General features: G+C 47.0%; 1 protein-coding gene across 2 annotated transcripts; it reads left to right on the top strand.

The window, feature by feature from the left end:
• The first annotated feature begins 13,104 nt into the window (after window positions 1–13,104).
• On the top strand, window positions 13,105–16,863 carry LOC123072084 (probable glucuronosyltransferase Os01g0926400). 2 transcript variants are annotated; one of them, XM_044495638.1, is made up of 4 exons: window positions 13,105–13,851; window positions 15,250–15,638; window positions 15,752–15,993; window positions 16,087–16,863. In XM_044495638.1, the coding sequence occupies exons 1-4, from the start codon at window positions 13,725–13,727 to the stop codon at window positions 16,598–16,600; spliced, it is 1,272 nt and encodes a 423-aa protein (XP_044351573.1). In that variant the 5' UTR covers window positions 13,105–13,724; the 3' UTR covers window positions 16,601–16,863. The 2 variants fall into 2 exon arrangements, with proteins under 2 accessions (XP_044351573.1, XP_044351574.1); XM_044495639.1 differs by lacking the exon at window positions 13,105–13,851 and adding an exon at window positions 14,626–14,908.
• Window positions 16,864–17,348: the final 485 nt, after the last annotated feature.

Below are 17,348 nucleotides of genomic sequence, written 5' to 3'. Positions count from 1 at the left end.
TGCTATAAGTTTAGCAGGGACGTACCAAAGTAATCAAGGAGTGGATTACTGGACAGCGGTCAAGAGCATCCTGAAATACCTGAAAAGGACTAAGGGTATGTTTCTCATTTATGGAGGTGACAAAGAGCTTGTCGTAAATGGTTACATCGATGCAACCTTTGACACTGATCTGGATGACTCTATATCGCAAACCGGATACGTATTTATATTGAATGGTGGAGCTGTCAGTTGGTGCAGTTCCAAGCAAAGCGTTGTGGCGAGATCTACATGTGAAGCGGAGTACATAGCTGCTTCGGAAGCAGCAAATGAAGGAGTTCATATCTGATCTAGGTGTAATACCTAGTGCATCGGGTCCAATGAAAATCTTTTGTGACAATACTGGAGCAATTGCCTTGGCGAAGAAATCCAGATTTCACAAGAGAACCAAACTCATCAAGAGACACTTCAATTCCATCCGCGATCAAGTCAAGGAGGGAGACATAGAGATTTGCAAGATACATACAAATCTGAATGTTGCAGACCCGTTGACTAAGCCTCTTCCACGAGCAAAACATGATCAGCACCAAGACTCCATGGGTGTTAGAATCATTACTATGTAATCTAGATTATTGACTCTAGTGCAAGTGGGAGACTGAAGGAAATATGCCCTAGAGGCAATAATAAAGTTGTTATTTATATTTCCTTATATCATGATAAATGTTTATTATTCATGCTATAATTGTATTAACCAGAAACTTAGTACATGTGTGAATACATAGACAAAACAAAGTGTCCCTAGTATGCCTCTACTTGACTAGCTCGTTAATCAAAGATGGTTATGTTTCCTGACCATAGACATGTGTTTTCATTTGATGAACGAGATCACATCATCAGTGAATGATGTGATGGACAAGACCCATCCGTTAGCTTAGCATAATGATAGTTAAGTTTTATTGCTATTGCTTTCTTCATGACTTATACATGTTCCTCTGACTTATACATGTGCTATCAAACGTCACAACATAACTAGGTGATTATAAAGAAGATCTACAGGTGTCTCCGAAGGTGTTTGTTGAGATGGCACAGATCGAGATTAGGATTTGTTACTCCATGTATCGGAGAGGTGTCTCTAGGCCCTCTCAGTAATGCTTATCACTATAAGCCTTGCAAGCAGTGTGACTAATGAGTTAGTTACGAAATGATGCATTATGGAACAAGTAAAGAGACTTCCTGGTAACGAGATTCAACTAGGTATGAAGATACCGACAATCAAATCTCGGGCAAGTAACATATCGATGACAAAGGGAACAATGTATGTTGTTATGCGGTTTGACCGATAAAGATCTTCGTAGAATATGTAGGAACCAATATGAACATCAAGGTTTTGCTATTTGTTATTGATTGGAAATGTGTCTCGATCATGTCTGCATAGTTCTCGAACCCATAGGGTCCGCACGCTTAACGTTCGATGATGATTTGTATTATGAGTTATGTGTTTTGGTGACCAAAGTTTGTTCGGGGACCCGGATGAGATCATGGACATGACGAGGAGTCTCGAAATGGTCGAGAGGTAAATATTGATATATTGGAAGGTTGCATTCGGACACCGGAATGGTTTCGGGAAGTATCAGATAAGTTTCGGAGTACCGGGAGGTTACCGGAACCCCCCGAGGGACTATTGGGCCTTCATGGGCCCTAGTGGAGAGTGGAGGCTCGCGTCCAGGTGGTGGCGCACGCCCGACCAAGCCCAAACCGAATTGGACTAGTGGTGGGGGCACGACCCCCTTTTTCTTCTTCTCCTCCACCTCTTTCCCCTTCTCCCCTTCTCTAGAAAGGAAAGGGGAATCCTACTAGGACTGGGAGTCCTAGTAGGACTACCCACACTTGGCGCGCACCATGGTCGGCCGCCTCCTCCCCTCCTCCTTTATATACGGGGGCAGGGGGCACCCCAAAGATACAACATTGTCTTAGCCGTGTGCGGTGCCCCCTCCACCGTTTACTCCTCCGATAGTATCACCATAGTGCTTAGGCGAAGCCCTGCGCGGATCACATCATCAACACTTTCATCATGCCGTCGTGCTGACGTAACTCTCCCTCGACCCTATGCTGGATCAAGAGTTTGAGGGACGTCATCGAGATGAACATGTGCTGAACTCGGAGGTGTCGTATGTTCGGTGCTAGATCGGTTGGATCGTGAAGACGTTTGACTACATCAACCGCGTTAACATAACACTTCCGCTTTTGGTCTACGAGGGTACGTGGACACACTCTCCCCCTCTCGTTGCTATGCATCTCCTATATAGATCTTGCGTGAGCGTAGATTTTTTTTTTGAAATTGCATGCTACGTTCCCCAACACGTAGTCCACAGGATATGATTTATTACTTCTCTGGAAAAAAATCCCTGCTCATAAGAAACAAGCTGCCTTGTAGGAAATATTTAACTTTGTGCAAATTGAAGAAGAGAGTCTCCCACAAGCTTGGGGGAGGCTTCTCCAATTGCTTAATGCTTTACCTGATCATCCTCTTAAGAAAAATGAAATACTTGATATCTTCTATAATGGACTAACCGATGCTTCTAGGGATTTCCTAGATAGTTGTGCTGGTTGTGTTTTCAGGGAACAAACTATTCAGGAACCACTTTGAATAAGAATTACTGAGTCATTTTACCTCCTCAGGAACCACTTTATCCCGACGGACACTCAAAGAGAATTGACCAAGACTCTCAAAGAGTTAACACGGATGCACCTAGTCCTTCTAAAAAGAAAAAGAAGAAGAAAAATAATAGGACTTTGCATGCCTCTAGTGAACCTGAAGTAGAAAAACCTCCTGATAATGATAATGAAGTTTCTATATCTGATGCTGAAACTCAGTCTGGTAGTGAACACTCACCTTCTGATAATGAGAAATATAATGATGAGGTTCATGAAGATACTCAAACAAATAATAAAGAACCAGACAATGATGTTGAGATAGAACCAGCTGTTGATCTTGATAACCCACAATCAAAGAATAAAAGATGTGATAAAAGAGACTTTATTGCAAGAAAACACGGTAAGGAAAGAGAGCCATGGGTTCCAAAACCTATGCCCTTTCCACCGAAGTCAACTAAAAAGAAAGATGATGAAGAATTTGAACGCTTTGCTGAAATGCTGAGGCCAGTCTTTTTGCGTACTCGCTTGACTGGTATCTTAAAATGCCTCCTTATGCAAAGTACATGAAAGACATCATCACCAATAAGAGAAAAATACCAGAAGCTGGAATCTCCACCATGCTTGCTAATTATAATTTTAAAGGTGGAGTACCTAAAAAATTTAGAGATCCGGGAATACCAACTATACCTTGCTCCATTAAAAGAAATTATGTGAAAACTGCTTTATGTGATTTGGGAGCTGGTGTTAGTGTTATGCCTTTTTATTTATATAAAAGACTTGAATTGAATAAACTCACACCTACTGAAACATCTTTGCAAATGGCTGACAAATCAATTGCCATACCTATCGGTATTTGTGAGGATGTGCCCGTTGTTGTTGCTAATGTTACTATTCTGACTGACTTTGTTATACTTGAGACGAGGATGACAACATGTCGATTATCCTTGGTAGACCCTTCTTGAGTACTCGAGGGGCTGTTATTGATTGCAATAAAAGCAAGGTCACTTTTCATATCAATGGTAATGAGCATACGGTGCACTTTCCGAAGAAACAATTCCAAGTGAATGGTATTAATGTTATTGAAAAAATCTCCAACAATCACTATTGGAAGTTTTCAACTACCTCTACCTACTGTTAAAAAGAAATATGAAATGATCATTGTTGGGGACATTCATATCCCCGTTGAGGTAACTTAGTGATTCACGAAAGTTCTTCGGTTTCATGCCAATCGAAAGTGGTTGTTAATAAGACTTGATCAACCTTCTTAATGGATCATTTTTAGAGGTTTGAATTTGATGAATTTAGCAAGCACTACCTTCTATCCCGACCTTTTGTTTTCTGTTTTTATTAGTTAAGTAAAATAAAATGCCATGTTTTGCCTGTGTTCTGAATTTTCCGTGCAATAAAAAATGACCCAAAAATAAAAGTTCTCAGAATGCTCTGAAAAATTAATACAATTTTTTCCTGATTATTTAAGAATTTTGGTGCAAATAATATGAGAGGGAGGTGCACCAGGTGGGCATAACCCACCTGGGCACGCCAGGACCCCCAGGCACGCCCTGGTGGGTTGTGGTCCCCACGTGGGCCCCTCACTTATCTCTTCATCCCACATCATCACCTACCTACAGAAAAAAATCACCATTGCTCTCTCTTTCGTGTTCTTGCTCTCAACCCCGCGGATTTTGATCTCTTTGCTCGAGGCTCCGTTTCCGAAACTGTTTCGGGGGATTGTTGCTTGGTATGTCACTCCTCCGTTAGTCCAATTAGTTTTTGCTTTAATGGTTTATATTTTGAATAATTAGCTACTCTTGGTGCTGTTGTAGATGATCTTGCATGTTGAATTCTTAGAGTTCTAAGTAGTTTGAATGCTTGCTATGGCCTCTATACATCCCTATGAGTAGTTGCTTACAATCTAGTGAAGTTTTGTTGAGAAAATTTTTGTGGACTAACAATTTCAGAATTTTTTTCAAAGGAAAAAGATGAGTATCGTTAGGAAGTTTGCTTCCAAGAAGAACTCCAAGGGATTTATTGAGGAGTCATCTGAAAGTGATCTCCATACCTGGATATTGGCGGAGATACGGCCGTGCGAATGGCCGCATAACCCGTTCATGGAAGGGGCAGGAATCCTTTAGGAGTTTGCACAATACACTGCTAATGCCAGCCTCACGAACTTCATCGCAGCTGAATGCGAATAGTATCATCTCCTCACAAATTCCTTTGTGCAAAGTTTTCATTTCTTGAGTAGGAATACCCCCCCCCCCCCCCGAGGTGTAGTTTACTTTATATGCTGAAACCCATCAGATACCGCTTACTGGCTTTTGTGACATGTGCATGCTTCCTCCTGATGGTACTTTAGCTGAGCCTAGGCCCACAGAGTTTGATGGTTTTCACCGTACTCTAACAGTGGAGGATGAGAGAGGGATATCGGGTGTCACTGCTACTAGCTTACATTTTCTTGATGTACATTATTTTGCTCTATTAATTGCAAAGTGTTTACTTGCTTGAGAGAAGGTGGGTGCACTCAGTGCCCCGGACTTTGCTATTTTACACCATGCACTTTACGGCGACGCCACTTATAACTTGGGAGCTATTGTGGCACATCGCCTTCACATTAACAGATCCAAGGGCAAAATACATGGTGGCATTTATGCTACTCGCTTGGCAACTCACTTTAACGTTCAGATACGCCATGATGGATTATGCCTGAGGACATTGTTGCTTACCAGAACAACCAGGCTCCAGTAGAGGAGGAACCTCAGCAGTGGGATCCACAGGTGCCCGCTCCTCAGTACTTCAATATAGGACTCCATGGCTTCTACGACTGGTGATTACCAAGTTAGGCCAAAAGCATAAGCTTGGGGGAGTACGTATTTCCACCGACATTACATTCATGTTCACACATTTCATTCCAGTTGTCGGTGTTCGCACTTTTTCACTGTATTATCCATGTTAAACTTATTTTCTCGTTTTTTTCCTGTGTGTTTGAAAAACTTTGAGAAAATCCAAAAACATATTTCTTTCTTCTTTTTTATTTGTCTTCCTAGTTTAAATTGTTGTAGCACTAAAAAGAAAACCCAAAAATATTTCTTTGTTCTTCTTTTACTTGTTGGGAGCTTTCCCGTCTAAATAGTTTTTCTCGTTTATGCTTTTCCTTTTTTTTATTTGCTTGTTTACGAAAAACAAAAAATATTTCAGTGTGTTTCTCTGAATTTCTTTTCTTTTTATTGAGTCATACCGAGGATAAGACCACGATGAAAATGTTGAGTGGCTCTCATATGCATTATTGTTGATCTGACAAAGAGTCCATATTATCTTGTCTTCTCCTTTTGAATAAAATGTTTGCAGATTTCAGCTTAGTCCACAGCACTCTTGCACTATTATTATTTTCGAATCGTTCGGTCGTGCAAGTGAAAGGCAATAATGACGATATTCGATGATCTAGCCGTGGTAGAGAGAAACGGGTATGAACTCGACTTGTTCTGTTTTTGTAAATGTGTTTAACCTAGTATCCATGATTCAGCCTATTATGATCAAACATGTTTGCAATGAAAATTAGAGATTATAGTTTCTCATGCCATGCATAAGTAGCTAGGAGTGGATAATGATTTATCTTGTATGTCAACATTGCGTTAAAATGATTGTGATGTAGCATGATGATATGGTATCCTACTATGAATGTTAGAGTGGCTTGACTTGGCACATGTTCATGCATGTAGTTGAATCAAAACCAACATAGCCTCTATGATATTTATGTTCAGGGTGTTCATATACTACTCATGCTAGTATCCAGTGTTACTTATGCATAATGCATGTTAATGACCGTTGTTGCTCTCTAGCTAGCCGCTTCTCAACCTATTTGCTAGCCTTTGCATGTACTAAGTGGGAATTCTGCTTGTGCATCAAAAACCTGAAAACCCAAGTTATTCCAGATGAGTCCACCATACCTATCTATATGTGGTATTACCCTGCCGTCCTAACTAAATTTGCATGTGTCACCTCTAAAAACTTCAAATAAGTATCCTTTTTGTGTGCCTGGATTGCTCATAGAGCGACATGAGGTAGTCGGTATCTTCCATGCTAAGCGGGTTATTCTCAGGATGAGTGTTTATTCACTCACCATTGCACGAGAAAGGGGCGGTAATAGGGATTCCCAGTCCCAATTGCAAAAAGAACCTATAAATAATCGAACAAAAACTCCTATGGAGCAATAACCTTTACTTTATCGCTTGGGAACCGCTACTAATGTGTTTAGCATGGAAGATATTGATAACTGATGGTCAGGAACTAAACAAGAAGGATGCATGTCTTAAAGTTTCATTTACCTCTATTTTAAAAACTTGAGGTCTGGCACCTCTGCAAATCACTGCTTCCCTCTATGAAGGGACTATCTATTTACTTTTATGTCGTGTCATCACCTTCTCAAAAAAGCGCAAGAACCTGAGAGCGTTGTTGTCATGCTTATGCATTGTGTGTAGCTAATGTTGGGTGCATCATGACTGGATCTTTTATACCATGGATTACAATGTTTAGTCGTTGCTTGAACTTTGTAGCTGCTCTGCATTTATGTTTTGCGGTCTCAGAAATGGCTAGCGAGATACCACTATTGTCATATAGTATCATGGTTGCTTTGACAACGTGTTGCTGTTTGAGATGTCTTATTATTGCTCGCTAGTTGATTATGTCATTGATATGAGTTAATATAATTTTAAGAGTTATTGTCGACAAGGTTAGTTATAATCTTTGTTGAAAACCTGGGTGTTGTCTAAGCTCATTTATGGAAACAAGAGCAAAAGAGTTTGTAAAAGTTTTCTTTTTCACTTTCAGTTTATCAACCGAATTGCTTGAGGACAAGCAAAGGTTTAAGCTTGGGGGAGTTGATACGTCTCCGTCATATCTACTTTTCCTAACGCTTTTCCTCTTCTTTTGGACCCTAATTTGCATTATTTGAATGAAACTAACCCGGACTGACGTTGTTTTCAGTAGAACTACCATGGTGTTGTTTTGTGTAGAAATAAAAGTTCTCGGAATGGAACGAAACTTTGCGAGGAATATTTATACAATAAAAGAGAATTCCTGGAGCCAGGAACCACCGGAGGGGGCACCTGGGTGGGAACAACCCACCAGGGCACGCCACCCCCTCCAGGTGCGCCTAGGTGGGTTGTCCCCACCTGGTGGCCCCGAAGACCCTGAAATCGGCGCTATAAAATCCTATTTTTCCAGAAAAAAATCAGGGAGAAAGAATTATCACGTTTCACGAGACGGAGACGCCACCGTCTCCTGTTCTTCATCGGGAGGCCAGATTTGGAGTCTGGGGCTCCAGAGAGGGGGACCTTTGATCTTCGTCATCACCAACCCTTCTCCATCGCCAATTCCATGATGTTCCCCACCGGGAGTGAGTAATTCCTTTGTAGGCTCACTGGTCGGTGAGGAGCTGGATGAGATTCATCATATAATCTAGTTAGTTTTGTTAGGGCTTGATCCCTAGTATCCATTATGTTCCTAGATTGATGTTGCTATGACTTTGCCATGCTTAATGCTTGTCACTTTGGGCCCGGGGGCCATGATTTCAGATTTGAATTGTTTATGTTATCAGCATTATATCTATGTTCTAGATCTGATCTTGCAAGTTATAGTCACCTACTACGTGTTATGATCCGGCAACCCCGAAGTGACAATAGTCGGGACCACTCCCGGTGATGACCGTAGTTTGAGGAGTTCATGTATTCACCGTGTGCTAATGCTTTGTTCCGGTTCTCTATTAAAAGGAGGCCTTAATATCCCTTAGTTTACAATAGGACCCCGCTGCCACGGGAGGGTAGGACAAAAGATGACATGCAAGTTCTTTCCATAAGCACGTATGAGACTACTTACGGAATACATGCCTACATTATATTTATGAACTGGAGCTAGTGCCATATCGCCCTAGGTTATGACCGTCTCATGATGATTATCATCCAACGAATCGCCGATCCAATGCCTACAATTTTCCTACATATTGATCTTGCTAAGTTACTACTGCTATTCTTACTATTGCACTTGCTACAAAACTACTGCTATCACTGTTACTGTTACTATTGTTGTTGCTACTCCTATCAAAATTACCATACTACTTTGCTACTGATCACTTTGCTGCAGATAATTAATCTCCAGGTGTGGTTGAATTGACAACTCGGTTGTTAATACTTGCAAATATTCTTTGGCTCCCCTTGTGTCAAATCTATAAATTTGGGTTGAATACTTTACCCTCGAAAACTATTGCGATCCCCTATACTTGTGGGTCATCAGCTGCATGCATCAATTGATGTAGAGGCATGGGGTTTAACCTCTTTTTTTTAAAAGAGGCATGCCGAACGGTCGACGGCGAAGACATGCCGCAGCCCTGCTCCTATTGCTACCACCATCGTTGTTGCATAAGTTGCATCGCAAGAGATACGCCGCGCTCGTATCGCCTGCGAGGCACCTTCCGAGCGCAATGACGTTTCACCGCTACATAGGGACCACCTTCACCCTCCATCGTTGGCATCGCTAGCCAGCAGCACCGGACACCCCACACCTGGGCAGCCATAGGATCCACATTGTCAACTATATGGGAAACAGGGGCCCCTGGTGCTACTGGAATGGGGTGGACTTAGCGCTAAGGGCCGGTGATTGAGGCTCCTCGAGCACAAAGGCCACACTCTCTTCCAGGTCGGGTCACACAAGGGCTCCAGAGTATATCTCTCCAGACCAGAGGGGCAAATTTCATCTTGCGCGACCACGTCTCCTAGCATGGATCTAGACAAGCCCAAAACCGACATTTATAACTACTCTGTCATGGTGTAGCGTTTAATCGATCCTAAGCAGACTGGTTACCATCGAAGTCTGTGCTGCGAGCTCAGCTCTTAGGACACGTAATGCGTGTCGTACTAGAGAATCACAGATGACCCATCGCTACTTCTCATGGTTGGGTCTGTCTGACCTGATATCTATCCGAGCTCAGCTCCTAGTCTCTCGTTACCCGGCCCCAGACCCGGTCTGGTCCATGAAGTCCGGTTAGCAACCAATGCTCCATGGTTAGTGAGATCAAGCCACCTACCGTATTACATGCTAGTCTAGTCCGATGTGAGCCCACACATCACTTTTCGACCAATGTGAGCCCACACATCACTTTTCGACCAGTGACTATTTGGACGTACCATACAATGTAAGTTCTCAAAAACAAGTACGTACTTGTGATGCATCATTGATATCGTCCAAGGACTATATATTACTTTGTAAACACATCGGAAATATCATTATACATATGATTGCCTCTAGGGCATACTCCCCCCGTTTCATAGTATAGTGCGTATAGATTTTTTTGAGAAGTCAAACCTCACAAAGTTTGACCAAGTTTGTGGAGAAAAACATTTACAACTAGAATGCAAAACATGTATCATTAGATTCGTCATAAGATGTAGTTTCATATTTGTAAGTATTGTACATACAAATTGTTTTCTCTATAAACTTAGTCAAAGTTTGTAGAGTTTGAAGATTCAAAAAGAAAAATACACACTACATTATGGGACGAAGGGAGCATCTCCAACAGGACGGGCTTAGCCCGCCGGCATCATTCGGCGACGGCAAGGTGAAGCAAAAGGACGGGAGGTGTTGGGGGCGGCAGTGGCTAGGGCTTTGCTCGAGCGGCCCTCGGGAGTGACACAGGGCGACAGGGGACGAGTTATGTATGACACATCACTATAGTACAAAGTAGTAGTTAGGGCATCTCCAACACTGACCCCCAAATCGGACATCGTATCCGTCCGTGGACTAATGGAGACTAGACCGCGGACAGTGATGCGGGAGCCTACCATCCAACCTTGTCTCCTGAACTTCCGCTTCTGTTTTTAAGTGTGCGAGCTCAAAATAATTATAGAAAATAGAACGATTCATTCATAAATAACATGCAAATATCTCTACTACAAAAACACTTCAAATGCAAATATTACATCTCAGATAACCGGATATTCAACAAGTTTTTCAAAATCATCGATTCCAAATTCAGTGATAGTAGACAGAACCGGCACAAGTCTTCCCATACATACTACCTCTTGAGTTTCATTCAACAATGTATGTGCGTGAATGGCCTGCTTTCCGTCATGTAATACATCTTATCAACACATGTAGTCTAAGCAACATGCAGAGCAACAAATGAGTGGATAAAAAATTAACCAACATGTAGAGCAATAGGAAGCAAACTTACGACCTACATGGTTGACGATGGCCACAGTGTCTCCACTCATGCAACCGCACCGCAAAACTTTATGACAGAGCAGCAGATGGTGTAGCATTGATGCGATATCGATTGCACATTGCGTTGATAGATGATGTGCATGTTGTAGGGCGCAAAGTTATTTCACGCATGAAACGAGCCATGGACACACTGCCAAAAGATTGAATCCCTTGAGTTCATGCCTACAGAGTCTGCAAATACAGCCAACCATGCCATGCAAACAACTCACCCTCCTTCACCGAGTCCCCCGACATCGTGCTTACTCTAGAAAACAGTAAGTTCAACAAAAAAGCTAAATGGCATTTGACCGAACACCTGTCGGGTGTGGTGTCATCCATGAACATCGTCAGCAGGGGCGGAGGGTACCTGACTGCGAAGGGATCCAGGATGAAGGCGACAACGTTGGTGGGGCTTGCATACGTCCTACTTGCTTGGGCGGCGGCGGCGATGGACAAGGAGGTGCGGCTGAAAAGCAGGGGGGAGATTTGAGTGGGCCAGGAGTGTCATAGTCCTACGTGGATGCGGTCTGGACTCCCGCAAAGCACCCACCCCCTCCCTAGTCCACTTCCTGTTTGCGAGAAAACGGACGTCTGGACCTCGTCGTGAATAGATAGCGTATCATGTTAAATGGTAAAACGGATCCAGACAGCTTGGTCCAAACGGATATGGGTGATTTGAGGGTCTGTGTTGAAGATGCCTTCAGTTGTGGACCGGGAATACATATCTTTGGTTCGATGGTGCCCGGATTTTCTGGCCAGTGCTACGCCCATAACGTGATGTCACACGAGTATTCATTAGTACTGCCTAGATAGCTAGCTTCCCGGTCGTCCCTTTCTATTGTAATCCCAATAGATATATGCACTACTCATGCGGTTCCTTCTTCGTTTTCTCTTATTAGAAAAATGATCCATTACAGGAAATTCGTTTCAGAATCACGGGAAAGGAGACACACTCACACACACAGGAGCATATCCCCCGCCATGACGACTCGTGCTCGGCGCTGCACTGCATGGTTTTCAGTGGTTCTCCACTCTCTCCTCCCCAACAGCGCCCCACCCACCAATGCACTCAGTTAATCATAGTGACTGAACGGAAAAGAAAAGAAAATTGTAGTACCAGCCAGGAGGGGGAGATGCTTTCTCTTCGCTTAAACGTGAAGATCGAGTTGTACATCCGGGCGGGCGTGCGTACGTGTTACTGTACTCCTCCGGGCTGGCACGCCCGCAGGGCAGCCTGGAGTAGGTAGGAGGAAGTAGGCGTTGCCGCCGCCACACGACACGCGATCGATCCAACGGTGCAATTAACCAGCTCGTGTCCAACGGAGCAGTTAATGGTACCGTACTACCACGCTGTGCCTAGAACCGGAGCAGATGCAGAGTGACGGGCCACACGGTGAGGATGGAGTCAGTCGCGTGAAGCATCTCTGCGTGCCGGTACTGGCATTGTACGTGCAATAAGTAGGTGCTTTCTTACTCCTGCTGCTGCTGGTGTTGATCGCTCATGCGTGTAACAAACCAAGAGCTTTGCCAGGTGGACGTACAGCGCGAGCAGGTGCCGCAACGTGATTCCCCGCCCGTCTGGCCGCCTCTGCATGCCTGCAACTGCAGCCCGGGCGGCCTCTGTTTGCTGTGCTGTGCTGGCCGTGCATCACATCCGCAGGGCCGTCATCGTCACTGTCACGCTCACATGATTACATTTCTTCGAACGACTCCTACTCACTTATCAGTTCATCCGGCTAACCACTCCACCTAACGGCACGGCACGGCACGCACACAGGACACGAACCCCTTTCACGCTCCTTTCCGCCCGCCTTTCCATCTCTGTCTCCAGCTCACGCGCGTGATTGAGGGATGCCAGTGCCTAAAGCAGCAGGCAGACGACGGCCAGTTGATAAACTAATCGAAAACCGGGAATGAGAGCGGATGTGATGCATGATTCCGCATGCACGGCCTCGTGCGTGGCCGATCGCAGCATGATAATGGCACCACCGTACCAGCAGCCGATTAAACTACTCGGGGGGTAACATGGTAGCCACCACGACGTGCCGGAGAAAAGCCAGTAAAGAAATGGTGAGAATGGCATATTGGCATGGAGGGGAGGAGAAGGAACCGTTCGGGCTTGCGCCGGAGAAGAAAGAAAGAAAGAAGTCGAAGCGAGACGTGGTAATAGACAAAGAGGGGACGGGGCGGCGTCGGTTGATTCCGTCGCACGCCAACACCTGCCCCCGCCCCTCTCATCTTTCTTCGTCCGCCTATCTTTTCTTTTCCGCCACCCCTCTACCTATAGACTATAGTGTAGCCAGCCTCTACTAGACCCTCTCGTAGTCCCGTGCTGTGTGCGTCGCGCGGTCGAGCCAGTCTTTCTTTCCGGGGCATCGACGGGAGGAGTTGTATATTTCCCACTGGCTCGCTGCCTCGCTCGCTCGTCACCTTGACCTCATCGCCGCTCCCCCAATCGGTCTCCGCCGCCCGCTCCCGTTGTCTTCTTACCGTCGTCATCCCTCTCCTCGGTGCTGCGGCCTTCGGGGTCCTGCCTGCGACCGTGAGGGGCTGAGAGGGACGGTCTAACGCACGCCGACAGCGACCCGGAGACGAGGAGGGCTAGCGATAGCAAGCAGCACCGACTTGGCTGCGAGCGAGCCAGCTGAGCAAGCAAAACAGGGCCGGCCTCTCTCAATTGGTTGCTGGTTGCTGCTTCTCCAGCTTACGCCTGCAGCTGCGCCCTCGGCCCCGGCCGTCTTGATTCGCGCCCGTGAGCGCGGTCAAGAAGGGAGGTCGAGGGAGAGGGGCCGCCGGCCGCCTGCCATCCCGGACCGGAGCGCAGCGCCGGCGAGAGAGACAAAATGGGGGCGGGGACCAGGCCGTCCGCGCCAGCGGCGGCTCTCCTCGCCGTCGCCGCCTGCTGCGCGGCGCTCCTCGTCGCGGCCGCGCCGCCGCAGCACCAGCAGCACAAGCACGTCAGGATCTCAGGTACGCCCTCCCATCTCCGCCTTCTTCCATTCTTGGGCCTTGCTAAATTCCCCCGTCCGTCGAAGCCGACCCCGCGCAACGCAAACCGAAATTGGCCCCGCCGAGATTCAGATTTCCCCCGCTCCGGCGCCGCAGAACACAATGCCGCGGCCAACTGGCTGCTTGGCTGCTGAATCCGCATCAAAATTGAGCAGGGCTCCTAGCTGGCCTAGCTGCATCTGTCCCGCCCACCGACGCTCCCATCCAATTTTTGCTCTGCTGTATCTGCATTCCTTCGTCCTCCGGTTCGAACTAGCCATTCGCACCCGGCCTGCCGGCGCAGCCCGCCCATTTTGCCGCTCCCCGGGATCAATAATGCATGCCTGCTGCATTGCGCCGGCGAGCGATCCAGCCGCCGCGTGACTCACCGGCCGGCAGGCCGGACGGTACCGGACAGGCAGACACACACACTGTAATCAATGGACTGTAACAGCAACCAAGTACCAGCAGTAACAACCACCAATTCTCGAAGCAAGCCGTGGTCGGTAGGTGAATTCAGTACCACCGAATTCCCTCTCCGATGCCTACAGACATCAGTACGCTGCACTGCATCAAATCGTTCTCGACACGCCATGATTATGCCGATGCCGCCGTCCACCATGAGTGGGATCTCGGCCCCATCACCCCCCCCCCCCCCCCCCCCCCCCCCCCCATTCGCACCATCCCCTCGGCGGGCCACAGCTCCCGTAATGGCGCTGCCTCTCCGCTTCGGGAATCAAGCGTGCCGGATGCCATTATTAGCATTTCTTGCGAGGAGCACCACCGCGGAGCTGTACCTAACCCGCACAGTCTGCTCCATGGGACACAGATTTGGTGGACGCAAAGATCCGGAGATGATGATTTATAAAAGTAGCCGCTAAATTCAGCGGAGCGCCGGTCGTCCACTCACTCCGCTGATGGATGGATATCATGTCACTGATTCCCTTTGCTGTTTTTCTTTTCCTGCCGTTGAAACCTGACGTGCTAACAACCACCGCATTGGTTATTAAAATGGGGATGAAATTGGCAGCTTGCCATTGTTTTCGTAATAGTGTAAAACTGCCTGATAGGGATTGATCTTTGTAGCATCTGAGCAGATCGAATGGTTGGTGAGCTGCTGACTGCTGCATCTCAGCCATTTTGCACCAACTGCTGCTAATCTGTTCATAACATAAGTGGTGGTTTTGTCATGCACAAATATGAGCACTCCATGCATGAAGATCCATCATTTTCTCCTCAGAATCAAACTGTTGCCTGTACTGAAACTAGTTCTATAAATACTGAAACTAGTTCTACAAAAGTGCCATCTGTGTACTACACATTTTGAGACAGTTTGAAATAAACTGATCATATGTGCTCAAAACATAAATGTTGCTTCAGGGAATGCCGGCGACGTGCTGGAGGACGACCCGGTGGGGAAGCTCAAGGTGTTCATCTACGAGATGCCGAGGAAGTACAACCATTACCTGCTCGAGAAGGACAACCGGTGCCTCTACCACATGTTTGCGGCGGAGATCTTCATGCACCAGTTCCTGCTGGCGAGCGCGGTGCGGACAATGAACCCCGAGGAGGCCGACTGGTTCTACACCCCGGTGTACGTGACGTGCGACCTGACACAGCAGGGCTTCCCGCTGCCGTTCCGGGCTCCCCGGATCATGCGGAGCGCCATTCAGTACATCGCGGCGACATGGCCTTACTGGAACCGGACCGAGGGGGCCGACCACTTCTTCCTTGCTCCCCATGATTTTGGGGCATGCTTCCACTATCAGGTATACCACTGACATGAATGCGAATGCTGTCACTTACTGGGTTTCAACTGAATTTTTTGTCTGAATGAACAACATGCTGAAAGGAAGAAGCACATTTCTTTGTGTTTTTTCAGGAGGAGAGGGCCATTGAGAGGGGGATCCTCCCGCTGCTCCGGCGCGCGACGCTGGTGCAGACGTTCGGGCAGAGGAACCATGTGTGCATGCAGGAAGGGTCGATAACCATTCCTCCCTACGCCAACCCGCAGAAGATGCAGGCTCACCTCATCTCCCCCGGCACCCCCCGGTCCATCTTCGCCTACTTCCGCGGCCTCTTCTACGACATGGGCAACGACCCCGAGGGCGGCTACTACGCCAGGTAAGCAATGTCACCATTGGTGTACACGTAGATGGACGCACGATGCAAGTTCAGATGCTAACGGCTGTGTGGATGATGATGGACGGCGTGCAGGGGCGCGCGGGCGTCGGTGTGGGAGAACTTCAAGGACAACCCGCTGTTCGACATGTCGTCGGAGCACCCGTCGACGTACTACGAGGACATGCAGCGGGCCATCTTCTGCCTGTGCCCGCTGGGGTGGGCGCCGTGGAGCCCGCGGCTGGTGGAGGCGGTGGTGTTCGGGTGCATCCCGGTGATCATCGCCGACGACATCGTGCTGCCCTTCGCGGACGCCATCCCGTGGGAGCAGATCAGCGTGTTCGTGGCGGAGGCGGACGTGCCGCGGCTCGACTCCATCCTGGCGTCGGTGGCGCCCGAGGACGTGCTCCGGAAGCAGCGCCTGCTGGCCAGCCCGGCCATGAAGCAGGCCGTGCTCTTCCACCAGCCGGCCAGGCCCGGCGACGCCTTCGACCAGGTGCTCAACGGGCTCGCCCGCAAGCTGCCGCACCGGGAGGGCGCGTTCCTCAAGCCCGGGGAGAAGGTGCTCGACTGGAACGCCGGCCTCGACAGCGACCTCAAGCCGTGGTAGTGTGTAGAAGATCGTCGGAGCGCTTTGCATAGTCTCGTCGTGTACATTTTTGTTCTTCGGATTCAGAAGACCTCACGTCCTGTTCTTTTCTTTTTCGTTTCGTTTTGTTCTTTCTTTCTTTTTTACCACGGCCACTTTTGAGTGTATGCAGCAGCCAGCAGCAGTGATAGAGATGTGATGAGAAGCAGCCCAGTGTTTGCGATGGATGCGATTCTTTCTTTTTAGTACTCCCTTTATAAAGAAATATAAGAGCGTTTAGATCACCGGTCGCCGTCTGCTATTGACAGTGCTGATGTCAAAACAGAAAAGAAAGAGAGATGACAGTTCCCATCTGAGTTCTGACGCGCACGCAAGAAGCGAATTCATCAGGGAGAGATGATGCAGTTTCACACAAAGTATCACATTCTCCAACAGACTTGTTAACTTAAGCTGTTAGTCAAGAACAGATCCTGGTACAAAGCTATTGGAGAGATGTTGGCTGCAACAAGTGAATGTATAAATCCTGAGACAAACAATCGGAGAACTGAAACGCATAAACATATTCAGCTAGCATTTTGTTTGAATGATTCTTTGATAAACAAGAATCTGAATGAGCTTCTAGCGAGGTGACAACCAAATACTACAACAGTAGAGTGAAAGGCTTTTTTTTTCAAGAGTACAGCGAAAGGCTTTGTTATTCAACGGGTTTGCATACCTGAACTATGGGGCCAAAACCTTGGCAAATTACAAATTTACCTGCAATGGTAAT

Source organism: Triticum aestivum, chromosome 3B (genome assembly GCF_018294505.1).
Source record: "Triticum aestivum cultivar Chinese Spring chromosome 3B, IWGSC CS RefSeq v2.1, whole genome shotgun sequence".
In the NCBI taxonomy this organism is placed as follows: Eukaryota; Viridiplantae; Streptophyta; class Magnoliopsida; order Poales; family Poaceae; genus Triticum; species Triticum aestivum.
This window is presented reverse-complemented; position numbering and strand designations above follow the sequence as displayed.

Bases quoted from the DNA above. Each gene is read 5' to 3' on its own strand.
- LOC123072084 (XM_044495638.1), top strand. From the start codon at position 13,725: ATGGGGGCGGGGACCAGGCCGTCCGCGCCAGCGGCGGCTCTCCTCGCC. The intron at 13,852-15,249 runs GTACGCCCTCCC...ATGTTGCTTCAG, and splicing joins CAAGCACGTCAGGATCTCAG to GGAATGCCGGCGACGTGCTG. The intron at 15,639-15,751 runs GTATACCACTGA...GTGTTTTTTCAG, and splicing joins GGGCATGCTTCCACTATCAG to GAGGAGAGGGCCATTGAGAG.